Source organism: Spermophilus citellus (genome assembly GCF_964194105.1).
Source record: "Spermophilus citellus genome assembly, chromosome: 5".
Lineage (NCBI taxonomy): Eukaryota > Metazoa > Chordata > Mammalia > Rodentia > Sciuridae > Spermophilus > Spermophilus citellus.
Window position 1 is genome coordinate 49,040,966 of NC_138186.1, and position 20,955 is coordinate 49,061,920.

General features: G+C 36.9%; 1 protein-coding gene across 1 annotated transcript; it reads right to left on the reverse strand.

Moving 5' to 3' along the window:
• Nucleotides 1-516: 516 nt before the first annotated feature.
• Nucleotides 517-20,433, reverse strand: BTNL2 (butyrophilin like 2; the record flags this gene model as incomplete). Its single annotated transcript, XM_081293831.1, is given in 9 exon segments — nucleotides 517-605; nucleotides 1,289-1,570; nucleotides 2,515-2,618; nucleotides 2,620-2,848; nucleotides 5,477-5,497; nucleotides 6,717-6,852; nucleotides 6,855-7,000; nucleotides 8,646-8,993; nucleotides 20,355-20,433. Coding segments are annotated over 9 exon segments (1,434 nt in total).
• Nucleotides 20,434-20,955: the final 522 nt, after the last annotated feature.

Genomic DNA, 20,955 nt, shown 5'->3' on the forward strand with positions numbered 1-20,955 from the left:
ATATAAACAGGCAAACAAGCTTTTATGACAAAAGAAATTTAAAGTAGACAAACTTTCTGGGGTACACAAAATAACTTGTCAATATGTGAGATGACCTTCATCAATAAATCAGGAATCACCAATAAGTAGGCCATTGCATTGTTACAGGTCTTAGAAAAATCTTCATGCCAACAGAATCTCAGTGACATCTGAGCTCTTAGCCTTGACAATAAGATGACTATGCTACCAACATCTCTTCTTACTTTCCCTTAACTGGCTATCTGAGGAATGGTCCCAGGGATTCAAATTATAGGTTTTTTTTAATTCTGTTGCTTCTAATATCACTGTAAACCCAAAGTTCATTCATCATTGAGTCTTGATTACATGAATGTAGACTCATGCTTCATTAATTACCAAATATTCACTGAATGCCTCCCACATGTGATTGCTGAGAAGAGAGGCCAGGAAAAAATACATTGTATGTTCGACCACAAAGTGCACTTCACACTGGTTCTGTTTACCTAACTTACCTTTCTTTTAGTTCTTCCTCCAGATTATGCCTATGGCCATGGCAAGAAGCAAGCCCAAAACAGGTAGTATTGCCCATGAAAATGTCATCCTGGACTCTAAAATGGAAATCCCCAAATCCCAGTAAATCATGAAACTAGGAAAATACCAAGTGCATTTTTTTTTATCTGAGCAGTTCCTGGGCTGGAGAGGAGGAAGAGAAGTAGATCTCTCAAGGAAGCAGTGGGTCCCCTTTTCCTTGCTGAGGGAGGGAAGACTGTAAGATTTTGTCTAGCTAGCTTTAGTGTTTGTTCCTTTCAGAAATGTACATACACAATTATTCTCCCTTCTCTTTTTCTAATTATATCACAGTCACTGGAATAATGGCAAAATAATAAAAATACCCAGGCCACAGCCATAAAGATAGTGTTAAGGAAAATTATTTTCTAATCCATAATAAAATTCACCAGAAAGGAAAAAACAAAGTGCTAAAATTGTTTTCATATCAGAAGAAGAGAATTTGTAGATACAGAGAATTAGAGGCAATAATTAGAATTTAGTGCACAGCCAACAATAAATATAACTTTAGAGCTGTATCTGGGTTATAAGCAAGAAACTCAGAGGAGTAAGATCCCTATGTGTCCTGAAGATAAGCTTTGTCAGAGATAGCAGGATATCTCATTAGAATTATATATAGACATGTATATTTTATATTCGGATACAGAAAGCAATAAAATGAGAACATCTGAGTTGGTCTTAGTATTTAATTCCAAACCTGAGAGGAATATACAGAATCACCAACCTGAGAGAGTAAAAGCCGCTGTTTTCTCCTCACCCCGAGGGAGGTTGCTGATGGAACAAGTCACATTTGCCAAGGAGCTGTTAGTGATCAGTAGCAATGTCTCCACATGGAAGAGCCCATGGCTGTCTGAATGCAGGATCTCAGAAGCTGATGGTATTGTCTTTCCTTCCATGTCCCTCCATTGCATGTGGGGTAGTGGGAACCACCCACTTGCAGTGCACATCAGGTGTACCTCTCCATCTGTCAGCACCTCCATGGTGATCCTCGGGGAAGAACCCACAGCTGGGAACAGAGACCAAGGAAACCAAGAATGGAGCCTCTGCTAGTGGTTGTGTTATTGGTGACTATGTTTGAGAAGGGCTGGGAGGATTCAGAGGGCTTGCAGGAAGAGAGAAAAATCTTAAGGGGAAATGACACTCCACCTAGAGAAAGACTGGCTGGAGTGTTTTCTTGTTTTGTTTTATTTATTTTTTTATATTCCTGATTCATCCAAGGACATATAAAAAGGTAAAATAAGATTTTAAATTCAACCTTTTTTTGCCTGAGAACAAAATAACTGACAGGATAAAAGAAACCAGGTAAGGGAATATTCTTAAAGATTAAAATTATAAATGTTCATGTCCAATAACAGAAAAAGATGGGCCCATTTAACTTCTCAACATGTGTTTCTGTGGATATTCCCTAAATATGTTTATTAACTTAGATTGAAAATCTATGGGAGACATATTTCAGATATTCAAGATTTTTACCTGTGTCCTCAATGACATTTGCTAAACTTGGAAAATAAATTCTAGAGAGTGATTTTCTTTCTTTCTCCATTTATACCAAGATTGTCAATCCACATTATTTCTGTTTACTTGATATATCTAGTTTAGTCTTCAGATTATTATACTTTCTGGTATATTTCCCAGAATTTTAATAACATACTGTGTGAAATAATGAATCCTGTATAAAATAGAGTAAAATTCTCAGCCCTCTTTAAATATATGGTAATTTTGTGGACATACTCAGAAGTATACAAGTTCCATACACAAAGAATTAAATTTGGTTTTTTGGAATTTGTGGATTTTAAGTATCTATGATAGTTCCTATACATTGGTGGTTCAATATAAATCTGATAGCAAGTAAACATTAAGAAAACTTTCAGTGCTACAGAAATTATCTAGGAACATGTTAAAGCAGTAGGAACAGGTGACAAATTCAAAACATCTATCTAGAGTCCTTACCTACCACCTTCAGATCCAAACTGGCCTTCTGGAAGACACCATCTTTTTCAAAAAGGCACTGGTACTGCCCATCATCTGAAGCTGTGGTATTGTGTATCTGCAGAGTGGATGGCATCACTCACCAGTGTAGTCCTCCCTCTGTAGTGTACCATCTGCTCTCGAGCCACATGGTCCCCATTCATATACACATAAACTGCAGGATAACGGTGGGCTTGGACCCATCTCACCTCCATGCTCTGTGCATTAGCCTTGGGGAACAGGGAACAGGTCAATTGTATGTCTTCTCCCACTCTGACAATGATGGGCTCAGAAGGTCCAATCACTTTTAAAGATGCTATTAAATACAGAAGACAAAATACAAGGAACAAATCAAAATGGAGCAAATAAATGTCACCAACAAGTGAATTTCTAGTGTGGTTTGAAACCCATAACTTTCCTATGTTCATATATGACTACATGACCAGTGAAACTCCACACCATGTGGAATTGCAAGAATGGGATCCTTGATCCACTTTGAACTGTCATGTATATCTAAAAAAACAAATAACAACAACAATAATAATTATAGAATGGGATCCTAATTAGAATAATTTATATTCTGTGTATGTATAATATGTCAAAATATACTTTACTATAATGTATATATACAAAGAACAAATAAATTTTTAAAAAATACATTCAAAAAATTAAAATTAAAAATATATCCCATAGGCATCCTCGGGGAGGTATGAGGCTTAAGGTCATCTCTTGGAAAGATGGGATCTTGTGATATCAAGATACAGGCTGCCCTTGTTCCAAGAAGAACCTTTCCAGGATGCATGCCAATCTGAAAAAAAAAGGGTCACTACCCACTCCTTCCCAAAACTTTATGCAGTTTAAAAACAAATGATAGAATACATTTAAAGTTAGCACTCCCAGAATAAAATAAATATTTTTATCACTTCAAAGCTGGATGAATACTTTCTAATCTGAATATGCCTCAGTTTCTTAAACTATAAATTTTGCATATTACTGCCCAAACCATAGGATTGTTACACAGTTAAACAAAATAACCTATATAAGCCGGGTGCTGGCACACACCTATAATCCTAGCGGCTTGGGATGCTGAGGCAGGAGGATCGAGAGTTCAAAGCCAGCCTCAGCAAAAACCAAGACACTAAGCAACTCAGTGAGACCCTGTCTCTAAATAAAATACAAAATAGGGCTGGGGATGTAGCTCCATGGTCAAGTGCCCCTGAGTTCAATCCCTGGTACCCTGCCCCCCCCCAATAACCTGTATAAAGCACTTAGATGACTGTGCAGCATGAGCAGAAGCATAGAGACCTGAAAGTCTTCTAACTACTGTAGGGAAATATGAAATGATACCTCCAAAGCACTTATATACCTGGCATGTAATTAAGATTTCCAAAACTAGTCATTATTGTTATAAGTCAATAAAATTATTTGCCAGGGTATGAGCTCTGGAAATAATAGGGTTGAGAATTGTGTTGGCCCATGGCCCTTTGCATGGGTGCTTCCTCTGAGCCCCTAATTATGAGGATACCACAGAGGCAGCAGCTATAGAACTCCTGAACTCTTCAGTTACCACAGCACATCCTCCCACCTCCTGGGCACAGCCCTCCCCACCTGGCAAGGAGCACAGGGAAGTTCTGTGCTTTTATCCTATATAATTGTGGTCCTGGAAGATCATCAAAATTTAGGAACAACACAACATAGGATTGTATTTTGTGTGCTGGGTCTCCAGTGGGCATTCTGAGTTGGCTCAAAAACTCAGATGAGTGACTTTTTGCCTAAGACTTTCCTGAGGGACAGAGACTTGTGTCAGCCTGCCCCAAACACTGGCTTAGCTTCCTAATGTGTCACTAACAAGTTCTTCTCCTTAAAGTTTCTGTCTGATCAGGCACCTTTACTGCCCTAGGCAGAGGGAGATCCTGCTGGAAAGGCTAAGCTCACAGGACTGGGTTTGTCCTCAAGTTGTGGAGCTATCTTTGACCTTCCTGAGGCCCATCCCTTTATATTTGTGGCCCCATGGAGTCAAAGGTGTCACACTAGATTCTGGCAGAGACTGGAATTGTGTTTACCATCTTAATTTCCCTCAAAAACTCCTACATGGGTTAAATAAAGTATGCTTAAGCCCTTTACAATTGCACGCACAAACACACACACACTCCCACAGGTGACTTAATGGACAATGGTACAGATGAAGGATATAATGAGCCATTCAGGTTCATGTGTAAATAGAGAGCAGATGCATCATCATGGGCTGGGAGAAAAGCCATAGAAACAAGTAGTTGGAAGGAGGTAAAGGAAACTGAAAGGGGCTCAAACATCATTTGGTTATTTTTTAAATCACATCTTAGGCATGGTAAAATAATATCTGCTGTTCAACTACCAGGTAAAAAAAAAAATAAGTAAATAAAAACCACATGAAGAAAAGGAAAATTGTCACCCCAGTGGCAGGATCTCAGGTGCACTTAACAGCTTCCTTTCGATAGTGATGAGGTTAAGGACCTTCTGGGGTGAGAAGCAGGTGCAGGACCCATAATGACTAGAGGGCGGGAGTTGTGGGAGGTGACCTCCACTGACAGTGCCCTCACCGGCAGTAGGAATATTTTCAAAGGGCCTCTAAAGCTGGCCAGCTGACCCATACCATCCCGCGCAGACGCCAAAGGCAGCTCCCTTTCCTCTAGACCCTGGCAGAGATGATGTACACGTCCCCAAATGTGTCATCTGGGTCTTGATTGGATCCCCATGATCTCCCAAAGTAACAGGTTACATAGCAGAAAATTCCCCGAAGGGGACTGTGGAAGACTGAGCTTTGCTGGTCTCCTCTTATAACTTAACAGGGCACTGAGAAAGCCCTGCCTCCAGTCTCATCCAGATCCCAGTTCCGAAGCAGCTCCATAAGCTCCGCCCTCCTCTGGGGCCAGAGAAGTGCACCACACCTGTGGGTCCTACTCACCCAGCTCACTCTGGAGTTTCTCTGGAAAAAAAAAAAAAAAAGGTGGGGCAGGGTGGAGAATACCGTATTAAGGAATTTGGTGTAAGGGAAAGGAGAGAAACTATTTCCAAGAAATAAAAGTCAGCTCTATGAAATGCGGAAAATATTTTTTTTTCTACACATCATGTGGTGATCCCGTTTGCCTTTCCTTTTATCTGCACAACAAAAACACTATCAGATCTATCAACCCAATAATGCTGTTTGTTTCTAATGATATTTATCTGTTAAAAAAATAACACATACCTGTTTTTATAAATTCATGGAAACTATAAAACTGTACGGACATAAACAAGTATTGCTTACAATTCCAAACTAAGAATATACAATATTGGTTTTTTTAGCATTAATATGTAATATCTTACTTTTTATTTTAACCTATCTATTTATATTATAAATAATGATAAATCCAAATATTTAGAGTGTGCCACTTATAAGTTATTTAAAACCAATAAGTTTTTACATGATTAGAAATGTTTATTGATAGATGGACAGATAGATGTAATATTTATCATTGAGTTGTACATCGTGAGATTATTTAAGCCTCTAAAATTCTTCGAAAATGTTTTTTGTCAATATTATAGGTTTTGTAAAAAATATATTTATATTTTTTAGTTGTAGGTGGACACAAGACATTTAATTAATTAATTAATTAATTTTATGTGGTGCTGAGGATCCAACCCAGGGCTTCACACCACTAGGTAAGTGCTCTTCCACTGATCTACAAACCCCTCCTGCTATAGGTTTCAGTAACTTAAGACACAACACTTCACTATCACATTTGGGGTTTTTTTTAGTATTTTATTTTTGCTATTTGTAAATAAGTTAATAATTTAGATGCTGCTGTGTAAAGACTTCTATCTCTGATTACTAACATATGACAGATTCCTAGGGGTACTTAGCACAACACAGCATAGGAAAACATTTTAGTTGAAATTATATTTACAATGTAATAAATACTTGTAAGTAGAAAACATCAATGCAAATAGATGAAAACATAGAACTTGAAAATCACTCAAGTAATTAATGGCTATTTAATCAAAATGCAGTATATATATTTCTAGTGGTAAATGTTTTATGTATTTTAATACATATTATTAAATGGTAGTACTTTTCCTGATAAAAAAAAATATGAGTTGTTGCTGCACAGTTCTGAAGTTCTGCTGCTGACCTAGGCATCTGGTCCCAGAGGCAGAGCACTGACCTGGGAGGGCAATTACTGCCCCCTTGACCCCTGTGAGGACAGGGTTGTAGATGAAGCAAGACACAGTTTCTACAGACATATTCCTGATCACAAGGGTGTCTTCCACGTAGAACAGGCCCTCTTCATCTTGGATGTGATATGCTTGGAGACAGTCAGCAACCTCTGTCCTGTGATGTCTTCCCAATAGACCTGGGGCTCTGGGAACCAGCCCTTTGCAGTGCACACAAGCTGGACCTCACCTTCCCTGGATCCTTCCATGTGGATGTTAGGGGCAGACACCACATCTGTGGAGGGAAGTCACAGCTCTGAGCTCTAGAGCTCACAGAGGTACAAACTCTGGAGACAGAGCTCAGTAATGTTGCTCATAGGGAGATGGTGGGACCTCAGGGATTGGGGAGCAGAAAGTGTTCCAAAATTTTTTTCCTATTTAAGTTGGAGCTCTGATACATTTTGCTTGTTCTCCAATTTGATTTTTAAATTTTAGAACTTGAATATATTTTTTTCAGGACAGGAAAATAAGAAGGAAGGGAGGCATCATAACATTTCTTTGTGTCTCTAGTACTGTAAACAAATGTACTATAATTTGTTCATTAGATCTTTTATTCTCTGAACACTTTTCCTCTTAATATTGTCTGTATCAGGCACTTTGTCTGAAATTTTGAATGGTATCTGGAATCCAATTTAAACAAAATGTTTAGGACAAATTTAGAAATCACCTCCATGGGTGATTCTTTTCGTTTCTATTTATTTTGTTTGTGGTTGTAATCTTGGGATGCAGTAGATAAACTGCATGAAGATTCTTGTATTTAAATATTCCATTGGAGATGTTCTGTTAGGAAAAACATATTTAAGAAATCCTAAGCAATTTATGTAGTCATGAAATCCTTTCTCTATTCAACACTACACCTCTCAAACCCAAAGGAGACTATATTTTCTGTAGATGGATATTTTGTCTTTATCAATTGTGAATAGAAAGAGATCCACTCCCTTACCTGGAGTAATAGAAAAGTTTTGCCTTAATTTTAAATGTCTCAGATAGTGCAGTGTTTCAGTATGTACCCACTCTACTCATATCTCAGAGTCCCATGATTCTTTTGCTTTAAATGATCTTGAACATAGTAACCATTCATAATCATGAGTAATAAAAAAGGTGTTAGGAGTAAAGTAAATCAGAGTCAGAAATGTTAAAATCTCCAGAGAACTGATCTCCTGTTGAGGTAAAGAATTTTCCTCATTTTGCCTTAAGCATAATGGAGGAGCTATTCCTGTCAGGTTTACTTTTCAGATATTTTCCCAAAGATAAACCCGTTATTCAGTTATTTCCTGCCTTCCCACTCCTTCCTCCTTTGCTAACATGATAGAATTCTGAAGAACCCTGCCATCCACAGTGGGTGCTTCCAAAGGCACTTGTGAGCCCCTGATTCATAGAATACAAAATATTATAATCTCTATAAAAGCACAAAGCTCCTAATTTCTTTTGCCTCATCAGTTGATTTCTAATAAGGGGCATTAGACAAAAAAAGTTTCACATTTCATTACTGCATAGATGAGGTTGGTAAAGTGACAACCCATTCCACTGAGATACAGATGCTGGACAGTCAGATGGCCATAGCAATTGACTTGCTCTTGTCAATCAGCCTTATTTGGCATGATTTTGTGTCCTAGCAAAATTGTTGATGATTACATGTCATGGCTTTCAAATAATCCTTAAGGACTTTCAAAATTCAGGTGAATTAAATTTTGGAGAAAACTTTTTGTGAGCTTACTTTGGAGATTCTGGAACCACCTGTTTTCAGATGGCTCAGGGTAGAGGATTGGGCATTAGGAAACTGCTATGTTGATTCAAAGGAAATTCTTCAACTGACATTAAACTTATCATCAATTAATATATTTCTCCCTCTGAGACCCAGTTTTTGCCCAGATACTCACTTGCTACTTTGAGCAGCAAGCTTTTCTCTCCATGATAGTTCCCCTCCTGGAAATGGCACCAGTACTGCCCATTATCAGATGGTTGGATGTTGTGTATCTTCAGAGTCACATTTCCCTTGGCAATGTTGTCATCTATCCACTCTATCCGGTCTCTGTACTCCTCTACCTGCATCTGGGTGACCTCAACTCCATCCCAGTGTGCAATCACAGGTGTGCCAGGCTCTGAGCGGTACCACCTCACCTCCATGTGCATTGCAGTCCTCTTGGGGAAGAGCTGACAGGTTAGTAAGGCATCTTCCCCAACCCTGGCAAGGATAGGATATGCAGGACCAATCACTCTAAAGTCATCTACAAAAAAAAAATGAAAAAGAGGAATCAGAAATGCCAACCAGAGGAATAGTATGCTTGCTTTTTGTGTGTCCAACCTGTTAGAATAGAGGGATCTATTCTAAATAAATTCAGCATGATGATTTGCATGTTTGCTTGTTAAAGAGAAATGTGTTCTCCAAATAAAAGTAATTAAATTTGAGCATGAATGCTGAATCTATCACTTAACAGCTTTGGGAGCAAATCTGTTATTCTTAGTGAGACTTTGACATTTGGAATCTTAATTTCTTCATCTGTAAGGTACTAAAACAACCTGAGTTTCATTCTCAAGTTAATATGTAAATTGATTTTTAGTTGGGAACTTTGTAATTGTTAGTAATTAACATTTTAGCAATTTTCCCAGAATTAAAGTAATATATTGATTCATGAGATTTTTAAAGTTTTTTTCGGTATCACTTGTGTCCTAAATAAAAAACTTGAGGTTTTTTTTCTTTGTGGAGAAGATAAAACTCTAATTAGTGGGACTGTGAACAAGGCAGTTTTCACAGAGACATTTTGTGGTGGATGCAGGGCCACTTGCCCTTTTCTGTGCAGATTTCGGTCCTCCTAAGACTAAAAACACATCTTATTGAGTTGCTGCTCAATATAAAACAGATGCTGCTCAAGAAGTCACTATAGAACTTGGGACATTGAGAAAAATAGTGGTGTAGAGGTGGTTGCTTTTCAAGTTCTGTGGTGTGGGATCAGGAAAGCAGATAAACAGTGTCTCAGTGAAATGTGTTATAAGAGGGACTTTACTGGGATTTAAATACTGGACTCTTAGAATAGCTTAGGAACTCAGAAGTTTGGATATAATAAAATAAAAGAAGAAAAATCCATAGGCCAGCTGGAGCAAATCTGTCTGGGGCAAATCGGGGAGGGGGAGTAGGAGGACCCACATTTAGGTGGCACTGTGGTGTGTCTTGATATGGAGAAATCAGAGATTAGGATACTGTTGGACTGACCCAGTGGGTGAACTATACTATATCCTTGTGAGGGAAAGACACCCAAGATGGGGTGTGGGTGTGTGAGTGGATGTGAGTGGGTACTCAGAGATTGAGCCCAGGAGGCTGGGAAGGGTAGGACCCACAGGTGGCTGAGGGAGGGGGACAAAGTATTGGCTCCTGCACTGCACAAAGGGAACTCAGGGGAGACTCCTAGGGTGCAGACTCCCAGCATGGATTGGCAGCTGCCTGGCTGTGGAGGTGTGCTGATTTAAAATCTTCAGAACAATCACCATTCAGCAAAGCATCAGGGTACTAAATAAACCTAAACCCTGCCTTTAGGAGCTCCACCTCTGGGAACTCCTCTCCCAGAACTCTACAGTGACCCCATCCTGAGAGTGAAGCACACTCTCCAAACTGCCCCACCCCATACTGCCCAGAAGAGAAGCTGAGAACTTTTGAACTCCAATTGGCAACTTGAGGAACAACACAAAAAGAGGAAGATTTGACAGACTGTGGCTACTATTCTTGTGCACAATACATACCTTAAGGAAAAAAAAACTGGAAAGAAAGACACTTGGGAGCAGACAACCAATATATATTATCATTGACAATTTTGATCACTGCAAGGGAAACAATTCCTTAACATTTTATCAAGAATATTTTCTTTCTCTTTCTGTCTTTCTCTCCTCTCTCCTCTCTCTCTCCCCCACCCCCACTCTCTCTCTCCTTTTTTATTATGTGCTGAATGCTTCATGGACATTTGTACATATACATGTTTGTCTTACTTTTCTCATTTCTAGAATTTTTTGAAGGTAGTTAGTTTTCATGTCTCTGTTAAGGGCTAGGATCTTTGATTAGCATATTTTGGTTTGGTTTTATATTGTTGTTCATCTGTTCATTTTCTTTATTCTCTTTTGTGGGGAGCCACAATGAATGACCCCACACTTCCAGTCCTGATGCCTCAGATTCTGACCAACCACTGCATTTTCTGTGGCTTGGGTGGGGTCTAGCTCGAATAGCAAGGGGTCTTCTTTGTGGAATGTGCCCTTATAGTTGAGTTATACTCATCTGTCCCTTGTAACCCTGCCCCTTCTGCCTTTTTTTTTTTTTTTTTGGATAGAACTTTCTAAAAAGAAGAGTCCTTCCAATAAAAATTCACTTCTGAGCATGCTCGTTCTCTCTCTCTCTCTCTCTCTCTCTCTCTCTCTCTCTCTCTCTCTCTCTCTCTCTGTCTCTCTCTCTCATCAGCCTCTCATGATTTTCTTTTGTTCTCCCTTTTGGGGAGCCTGAGGCCAATAGCAGGGAAGCCATCCTGAAGCTTATGTAAAGGTAAATTGTGTCTGTGTTTTATTTGGTGGCCCTGCAAATTCAATAAACAATCTTAATTTCAGCTGCCCGAATGCTGGTCAGGGGCAGCACTCTCTTTTGCTAACAGCCAAATTCTATTGTTCTCTTTTTATTCTTCCTTTAATTTTTTACTTCTACTTTCTCTCCTCCCTCATAATCATCATATCTTACATCTCTTCTGCATTCTCCCTGTTTACCTTTTGAAAGAGCAGACCCATTTTAAAACTTATTGTTTTTACTGTTGGCTTACCATACAATTTCTGTTTATTGTGCTAATTAACCTTGTAGATATCATAATAGAAATAAGTATTTAGTTTAATGCTTTATATTGTTTGCATTGGTTGTTATTGTTTGTCTCCCTCTAAACCATGAGGTACTAGAAATCTTCAGGGACTCCATAAGTTCATGGTGTAGAAGCTCTGCCATGTTTGGGTAGACACACAAACAATAAGAAAAAGCAAGGGAATGAACCATTGGAAACAAACCAAAATACCTCATAACAGAATCCAATGATATCACAGTGAATAAAATATCAGAGTTAAATTAATCTGTAAGTAAAAGATTATATAAAGAGTAAAATCAGAGAGAAAAACAACAGAAAGAGATAGATATTTGAAACAGAACCAAATGGAAATCTTCCAAATGGAGAAATTGATAAACCAAATTAAAAAGCCAATGGAAAGCATCACCAACAGACTAGACCACTTGAAAGACAATTTCAGACAATGAAGACAAAATATATAATTCTGAAAATAAAGTTGACCGTGGAGAAAAGATATTAAGAAACCATAAACAGAACTTTCAAGAAATATGGGATAACATGAGAAGGCCAAATTTAAGATTTATCAGAATAAATGAAGCCCAATCTTTCAATGAAATAATAGCAGAAAATTTCCTAAATCTTAAGAATGAAATGTAAAATTATATACAGGAGGCATACAGGACTCAAAACATACGAAATTACAACAGACTCACACCAAGTCACATTATTATGTATGTATGCTTGACATACAGAATAAGGATAAAATTTTCAAGTCTGCTAGAGAAAAACAGCAGGTCAGATTTAGAGGTAAGTCAATCCATATTTCAGCTGATTTCTCAGCCTAGACCCTGAAGCTAGGAGGTCTTATAATAATATATACCAAGCTCTGAAAGAAAATAGATCCTAACCAAGAATAGTATATCCAGCAAAATTAAGCTTTAAATTTGAAGATGAAATAAAAATGTTCCACAATAAACAAAAGGTAAAATAATTCACAACTTAGAAAGCCTGTAGTACAAAACATATTCAATAAAATATATGATAAAGAATAAATGAAAAATAAAATTTAAAACCAACAGAGGAGGAACTATAAGAAGAATGCTCAATTAAATGAGAAATTAATTCAAATAAAAAAAATAGAAATGAATCAAAATGACAGGGAATAAAAATAATCTCTCAATATTAACATTGAATGTAAATGGCCTCAACTCATCAATCAAAAATCATAGATTTTCAGATTGAATTAAAAAACAAGACCCAACAATATGCTGTCTCCAAGAGACTCATAGGCAACGTCATCCACAGACTGAAGGTGAAAGGATGGGAAAAAACATATCACTCACATGGATCACATAAACAAGCAAGGGTCTCTATCCTCATATAAGATAAAGTGGACTTTGAGCCAAAGTTAATGAGAATGGACAAAGAAGACATTTAACACTGCTTATGAGAGCATTATACATCAACAAGACATAACAATCTCAAATATTTATGCCCCAAACAATGGAGCATCTACATACATCAAATAAACCCTTCACAATTTCAAGAATTAAAATAGATCATACACAATACTGGGTGACTTTATCTTACCTCTCTTACCACTCAATAAATCTTCCAAACAAAAACTAAATAAAGAAGCTATAGAACTAAACAGACATATATAGAATATTTCATCCATTCATGACTTTCTTCTCAGCAGCATATAGATCATCTTCTAAAAAAATCCATATTTTCTAAAAAATATGTTAGGCCACAAAGCAACCCTTAACAAATACAAAAAAAAATTGAGAAAATACTTTGCATTCTATCAAAACATAATTGAATAAAATTAGAAATCAATGATAAGATAAAAATAAAAGCTACTGCAACACCTGGGGACTAATTAATGTGCTATTGAATGATGAATGGATAGCAGAAGAAATCATGGTGAAATAAAAAAGTTGTTAGAGGTGAGTGCAAATAATGATACAGCATATCAAAATCTCTGGGACACTATGAAATCAGTTCTAAGAGGAAAGTTCATAGCATTGAGATCATTCATTGAAAGAAAGTCACCAAATAAATAATCTAAAATTATATCTTAAGGCTTAAAAGAACAAATCAACACTCAAATCAGCAGAAGATGGGAAATAATTAAAAATCAAGCCAAAATGAGTGAAATTAAAATAACAAAAAATTCCCAAAATCAATGAAAAAGGTTTTTTTTAAATAAATAAAATGGATAAATACTTAACCACTCTAGCTAAAAGAAAGAAAAAACCCTCAAATTATTAAAACTTGTGATGAAAAAAGAAATATCACATGAACACAACTGAAATCCATAGGATTATCAGAAACTATTTTGAAAATAAATTTATACTCCAATAACTTAGAAAATCTTGAAGACATCAAAAAAAAAACTCTAAAGACATATGATCTGAACAAATTAAACCAGAGGAATGTAGAAAATTTAAACAGATCAATTACAAATAATGAAATTGAAGATTCCATTAAAAGCTTACCAACAAAGAAAAGCCCTGGTCCATATTAATTCTCAGATGAGTTCTACCAGACTTTCAAAGAACAAACAAACACCAATCTTCCACAATTTTTTTTATTTATTTTTTTAGTTGTCAGTGGACCTTTATTATTATTTTTATTTATTTGTTTGTGGTGCTGAGATTGGAACCTAGTGCCTCATGCATGCTAGGCAAGTGCGCTACCCCTGAACCACAACCCCAGCCCAAATCTTCCACAAATTATGTCATGAAATAGAAAAGGAGAGAACCCTTTCAAACTCATTCTATGAAGCTAATATCATCCTGCTACCAAAACCAGATAAAGACACATAAAGGAAAGAAAACTTCAGACCAATATCCTTGATGAACATAGATACAAAAATTTTTTTTTATGAAATACTGGCAATCCACATACATATTAAAAACATAGTGCACCATGATCAAGTAAGGTTCATTCCAGAGATGCAAGGTTAGTTCAACATATGGAAATCAATAAATGTTAACTCATCACATCAGTAGACTTAAAAACAGGAACCATATTATTATCTCAATAGATGCAAAACATTTGACAAAATAAAGCACCCCTTCATGTTCAAAACACTAGAAAAAATACGGGGTAGTAGGAACCTACTTCAACATTGTAAAAGCTATCTATGCTAAACCCAAGGCCAACATCATTCTAAATGGAGAAAAATTGAAAGCATTCCTTCTAACAACTGGAACAATATATGAATGCTCCCATTCATGATATCCATTTTACATAGTTCTTGAAACTCTAGCCAGAGCAATTTGGCAAAAGAAAAAATTAAAGGGATATGAATAGGAAAAGAAGAGTTCAAATTTTCCCTATTTGACAATGGCATGCTTCTATATTTGGAAGACCCCAAACACTCCACCAGAAAAATTCTAGAACTCATAAATGAATTCAGCAAGTAGCAGTATACAAACAAATTAACACCCATAAATCACCCATTATGCTACAATGATAAATTATCTGAAAGAGATATAAGTAAAACTATCTCATTAACAATGTCCTTGGGGGGAAAAAGATTTAGAAATCAATCTAACAAGACAGGTGAAAGATCTCTACAATGAAAACTATAGAACACTAAAGAAAGAAATTGAAGACTTTAGAAGATGGAAATATTTCCCATGTTCTTGGATAGGCAGAATTAACATTGTCAAAAAGTCTACTACCAAAAGTACTAAACAGATTTAATGCAATTCTTATTAAAATAATGATGCTCTTCATAGAAATAGAAAAAGTAGCCATGAAATTCATTTAGAAAAATAAGAGGCCCAGATAGCCAAAACAATCCTTATTGAGAAAAGTGAAGCAGGAGGCATCACAGTACCAGACTTTAAATTACTCTACAGATAGCTTTTACAATGTTGAGATATGTTCCTGCTATCCCTAGCAAGATATGTCAACATCATAAAAGCAATCTATGCTAAGCCCCAGACTAACATCATTCTAAATGGAGAAAAATTGAAAGCATTCCCTCTAAAAACTGGAACAAGACAAGGATGCCCTCTTTCACCACTTCTATTGAACATAGTTGTTAAAACACTGGCCAGAGCAATTAGACAGATGAAAGAAATTAAAAGGATATGAATAGGAAAAGAAGAACTCAAATTAGCACTATTTGCTGACAATATGATTCTATACCCAGAAGACCCAAAAAATTCCATCAGAAAACTTCTAGAACTAGTAAATGAATTCAGCCAAGTACCAGGATATAAAATCAACACCATAAATAAAAGGCATATCTGTATATCAGTGACAAATATTCTGAAAGGGAAATGAGAAAAACTACCCCATTTATAATAGCCTCAAAAAAAAATACTTGGGAATCAACTTAATGAAAAACTACAGAATGCTAAAGAAAGAAATTAAAGATGGAAAGATTTCCCTTGTTCTTTGATAGGCAGAATTAATATTGTTAAAATGACCATACTACCAAAAGCACTATACAGATTTAATGTAATTCCAATCAAAATCTCAATGACAGGGCTGGAGATGTGGCTCAGCGGTAGCGCGCTCGCCTGGCATGCGTGTGGCCCGGGTTCGATCCTCAGCACCACATACAAACAAAGATGTTGTGTCCGCCGATAACTAAAAAATAAAATATTAAAATTCTCTCTCTCTCTCTCTCTCTCTCTCTCTCTCTCTCTCTCTCTCTCCTCTCTCTCTCTCTCTCTTCCTCTCCCTCTTTAAAAAAAAATCTTTAAAAAAAAATCTCAATGACATTCCTCATAGAACTAGAAAAAACAATCATGAAATTCATCTGGAAAAATAAGAGGCCCAGAATAGTTAAAGCAATCCTTAGCAGGAAGAGTGAAGCAGGTAGAATCCCAATACCAGAACTTAAAACTATACTAGAGAGCAATAGTAACAAAAACAGCATGGTATTGGCACCAAAATAGACTGGTGGACCAATGGTACAGAATAGAGGACACAGATACTAACCCACAAAATGACAATTATCTTATATTAGACAAAGCATTAAAAATATGCATTAGAGAAAAGATAGCCTCTTCAACAAATGATGCTGGGAAAACTGGAAATCCACATGCAACAAAATGAAATTAAACTCCTATCTCTCACCATGCACAAAACTCAAATCAAAGAGGATCAAGGACCTAGTAATTAAATCATCTAATAGGGAATATTTCCCTGCATCTAATAGGGAAAAAAGTAGCCCCAATTCTTCATCATGTCAACTTCCTTAATAAAACTCTTATAGCGCAAGAATTCAAATCAAGAATCAATAAATGGAATGAATTCGAACTAAAAAGCTTCTTTTCAGCAAAATAAATAATCAGTAAGATGAATAGAGAGCCTACATTTGGGGAGCAAATTTTTACCACTTGCACAACAAATATATAAAAAAAATGTTTAACAAATCTTGTAATTAGAGAATTGAAAATCAAAACTGCTCTAAGATTTCATCTCACTCCAGTCAGAATGGAAGCTATTAAGATCACAAACAACAATAAGGTTGGTGAGGATGTGGGGAAAAAGGTACACTCATACATTGCTGGTGGAATGCAAGTTGGTGCAGATAATCTGGAAAGCAGTGGGGGAGATTCCTTGGAAATCTTGGAATGGAACCACCATTTGACCTAGCTATCCCTCCCCTTGATCTACACACAAAGGACTTAAAAACAACATACTACAGGGACACAACCATATTAACCATATTAATGTTTATTCCAGAACAATTCACAATAGCTAAACTATGGAACCAACCTAGATGCCCTTTAGTAGATGGATGGATAAAGAAAATGTGAGATATATATATACATACACATATATAATGGAATATTGCTCAGCAATAAAAGAGAATAAAATCACCGCATTTGCAGGTAAATGAATGGAGTTGAAGAAGATATTGCTAAGTGAAGTTAGCCAATCCCAGAAAATCAAATGCCAAATGTTTTCTCTGATATAAGAATGCTGATTTATAATGGGGTTGGGAGGTGAGCATGGGAGGATTATACTAACTCGAGATAGAACAAAGGGGAGGGAGGGGAAGGGAGGGGCATAGGGGTAGGAAAGATGGTGGAATGAGATGGACATCATTACCCTAAGTACATGCATGAAGACACAAATGGTGTGACTCTACTTTGTGTATAGCCAGAGATATGAAAAATTGTGCTCTATATGTGCAAAAAATGTTTTTTTTCTCCATAATAAGTTTATTATTATTTTCTAACACATTCTCCATTTGTATATGGTGCAAAGTAACCTTTCTCTAAAATCATTTGCCTATTTAAAATCCATATTTGAAGTGAAATACAGTTTGATATTTCTCAAAAAAAATATTCTACAGAGCTATAGTAACAAAAAAAATAGCATGGCATTGGCACCCAAACAGACATGAAGACTGATGGAAAAGAACAGAAGACACAGAGACAAATCCACATAAATACAGTTATTTCATACTAGACAAAGGCACCAAAAAGATGCATTGGAGAAATGACAAACCTTTCAACAAATAGTGCTGGGAAAACTGGAAATCTATATGTAGTAGAATGAAATTTAACCCCTGTCTCTCACACTGCAGAAAACTCAACCCAATGTGGATCAAAAACCTAAGTATTAGACCAGAAAACTTGTACCTAACAGAAGAAAATATAGGCCAAATACTCCAACATGGTGGCTTAGGAACTGACTTCATCAACAAGACTTCTAAAGCACAAATAATAAAATTGATCGTCAGTATATGGTATGGTAATCAAACTAAAAAGCTTCTTTATAGCAAAGGAAACAATTAAGAGCATGTAGAGAGAACCTACAGAATGGGAGAAAATTTTTGCTCTGTACACTTCAGATAAGGCATTAATTTCCAGAATATACAAAGAACTCAAAAAGCTTAACACCAAAAACAAAACAAAACAAAAACAAAGAAAAAACAACAAATAAATGGGCAAAGGAACTGAACAGACCTTTTTCAAAAGAAGAAATATGAACAGTCAACAAATATGTAAAAAAGTTCAATATCTCTATCAATTAGAAAAATGCAAATTAAAACTACACTGAGATTTCACCTCACTCCAGTCAGAATGGCAATTATCAAGAATACAAGTAACAATCAATATTGTGAGGAGGTGGGAATAAGGGCATATTCATACATTGCTGGTGGGACTATAAATTGGTGCAACATTCTGGAAAGCAGTATGGAGATTCTTCAAAAAAACTACTAGTGGAATCACCATTTGACCTGGTTATAACTAATTCCTCAGTATATATCCAAAGAAGTTAAAATCAGTGTCACTATAGTGATGTAGCCACATCAATATTTATAGCAGCTCAATTCACAATAACTAAGCTATGGAACTAACCTAGGTGACCTTCAACACAGGAATGGATAAAGAAAATGTGATACACACACACACACACACACACACACACACACACACACCCACACCATGGAATATTACTCAGAATAAAGAAGATTGAAATTGTGGCATTTGCTGGCAAATGGAAGGACCTAGAGATTATCACAGTAAGTGAAATGAGCCAATCCAAAAAAACCAAAGGTCAAATCGTCTCTCTGATATGTGATATTAACCCAGAACAAAGGGAGGGGAAGGAAAAAAAGAGAAGTTCAATGGATTAGACAAAGGGGAATGAAAGGAAGGGTGTTGGGATGAGAATAGAAAAGACAGTGGAATGAATCTGACATGATTTTCTTACGAACATATATGAATACAGTACAGTGAATCTCAACATCGTGTACATCCACAAGACTGGGATCCTAGTTAGAATAAGATATGCTCTATGTTTTTATAAATATGTCAAAATAGAGTAACTGTCATATATAACTAAAAAAAATTCAAAAAGTCACTATCAAATTTGAATAGAGGTCTGTTTGCATCCTTCATCGATGGAGTGGAGATACAAAGTCAGCCCTCTGATTGACCTCTTTTATAGGTCAGGAAACTGCAGAGAGGGGACAGCAGCCTCATCACATCACACAACTTCCTCTGTGTTGAATCTGCAGCCTGTGTTTCCCCGTCCAGTGTACTTCTCTACCTCACCTGGCTGCAGTTTTCCTTGGAGTTGTGATATTTCCCTCCCACATTGAATTTTCATAATTCTTTTCAAGGCACACTTTGATTGATAAAATTCAGCTCCTGAAATTTCCAAGTCCATTTCTTGGAAGTCTTTTCTAGTTTCTTATTTATAATTTTTTATGCCACATAATGTATGGTTAAAGCAGCTGCTTTTCTTGTTCCCAAAGCTCCGTCACACATGGTAGTAAGAGAATAGATAAATGACTCAGCGTTTTCCAGCCACTGATCCAAGTGCTTTCTCTGCGCGGCTTCGGGGACTTCCAAAGCCTGTGCTACCCTAAGAAGCGTAGGTACTATGGTTATTCTCATGCTACAGATGAAGAACAAAAGCATAAGGTCCTTGAGTCACTTTTCAAAGATGACACAGCTGGGAATGGGAAGCCTTTTTGGAACACAGGTCTTGCATTATGAATCTGCACACTTTTTTTTTTTTGGTACCAGTAATTGAACCCAGGGGTGTTTAACCATGAGCCACATCCCCAGCCCTTTCTTATATTTTATTTAGAGACAGGGTCTTGCTGAATTGCTCAGGGCCTCGCTAAGTTGCTGAGACTGGCTTTGAACTCACAATCCTCCTGCCTCAGCCTCCCAAGCTTCTGGGATGGATCTGCACTCTGGAATACTCTACTAGTCCTTTTGAATTGCACACTCTGTACCTGGACTGTATCACAGGGAAGTTACATTAAAGGGAAGAAGGGGATCCTACCTGATTTCTTCATTGTCAGCAGGATGAATAAGAAGGAGGCAATCATACCCGACAGACTATATCCTGGAAAATCCACCATTGTGCCTGAAGCAAACACAGGAGAAGTACGAATGTAGTAAGCAAGCTGTGATACACCTGGCAGGCTCTGCAGTTTCCAGTGGCTATGCCATCTTAGCCAAGAATCACCATCAACCTCTTCACAATGAAAGAATGAACTGGTTTGGCTCCATTTCTCTGAAATTATTGATCAAACCTGACCCCCTTCCCTAATGTATTTCACTTTAAGCTATTTCTTAGGCTTGAAGGCAGAAGGTTTCTGATTGAAATGAAAGGCAGTCCTGAGCTAAAGAGATGTAATATTACAAAAAAGCTACAACAACAACAAAAACTCCTTGGTCTATCATTGATTATGCAGAAATTATAGAGCAGGATTCAAATATTTTTTTCTTGTCCTCTTCCTGACCCCTCATGAAAAATCCTTCATCACTAGTTTCCTAGATGCAGAGGAAAGAGACGGAAGGCTCTGCGTCCCCAAGTTGCCACCAGAAAGCCAACATTCAGTACCACCATTCACAGAACTCAGGAGCACAGGGGCCTTGGA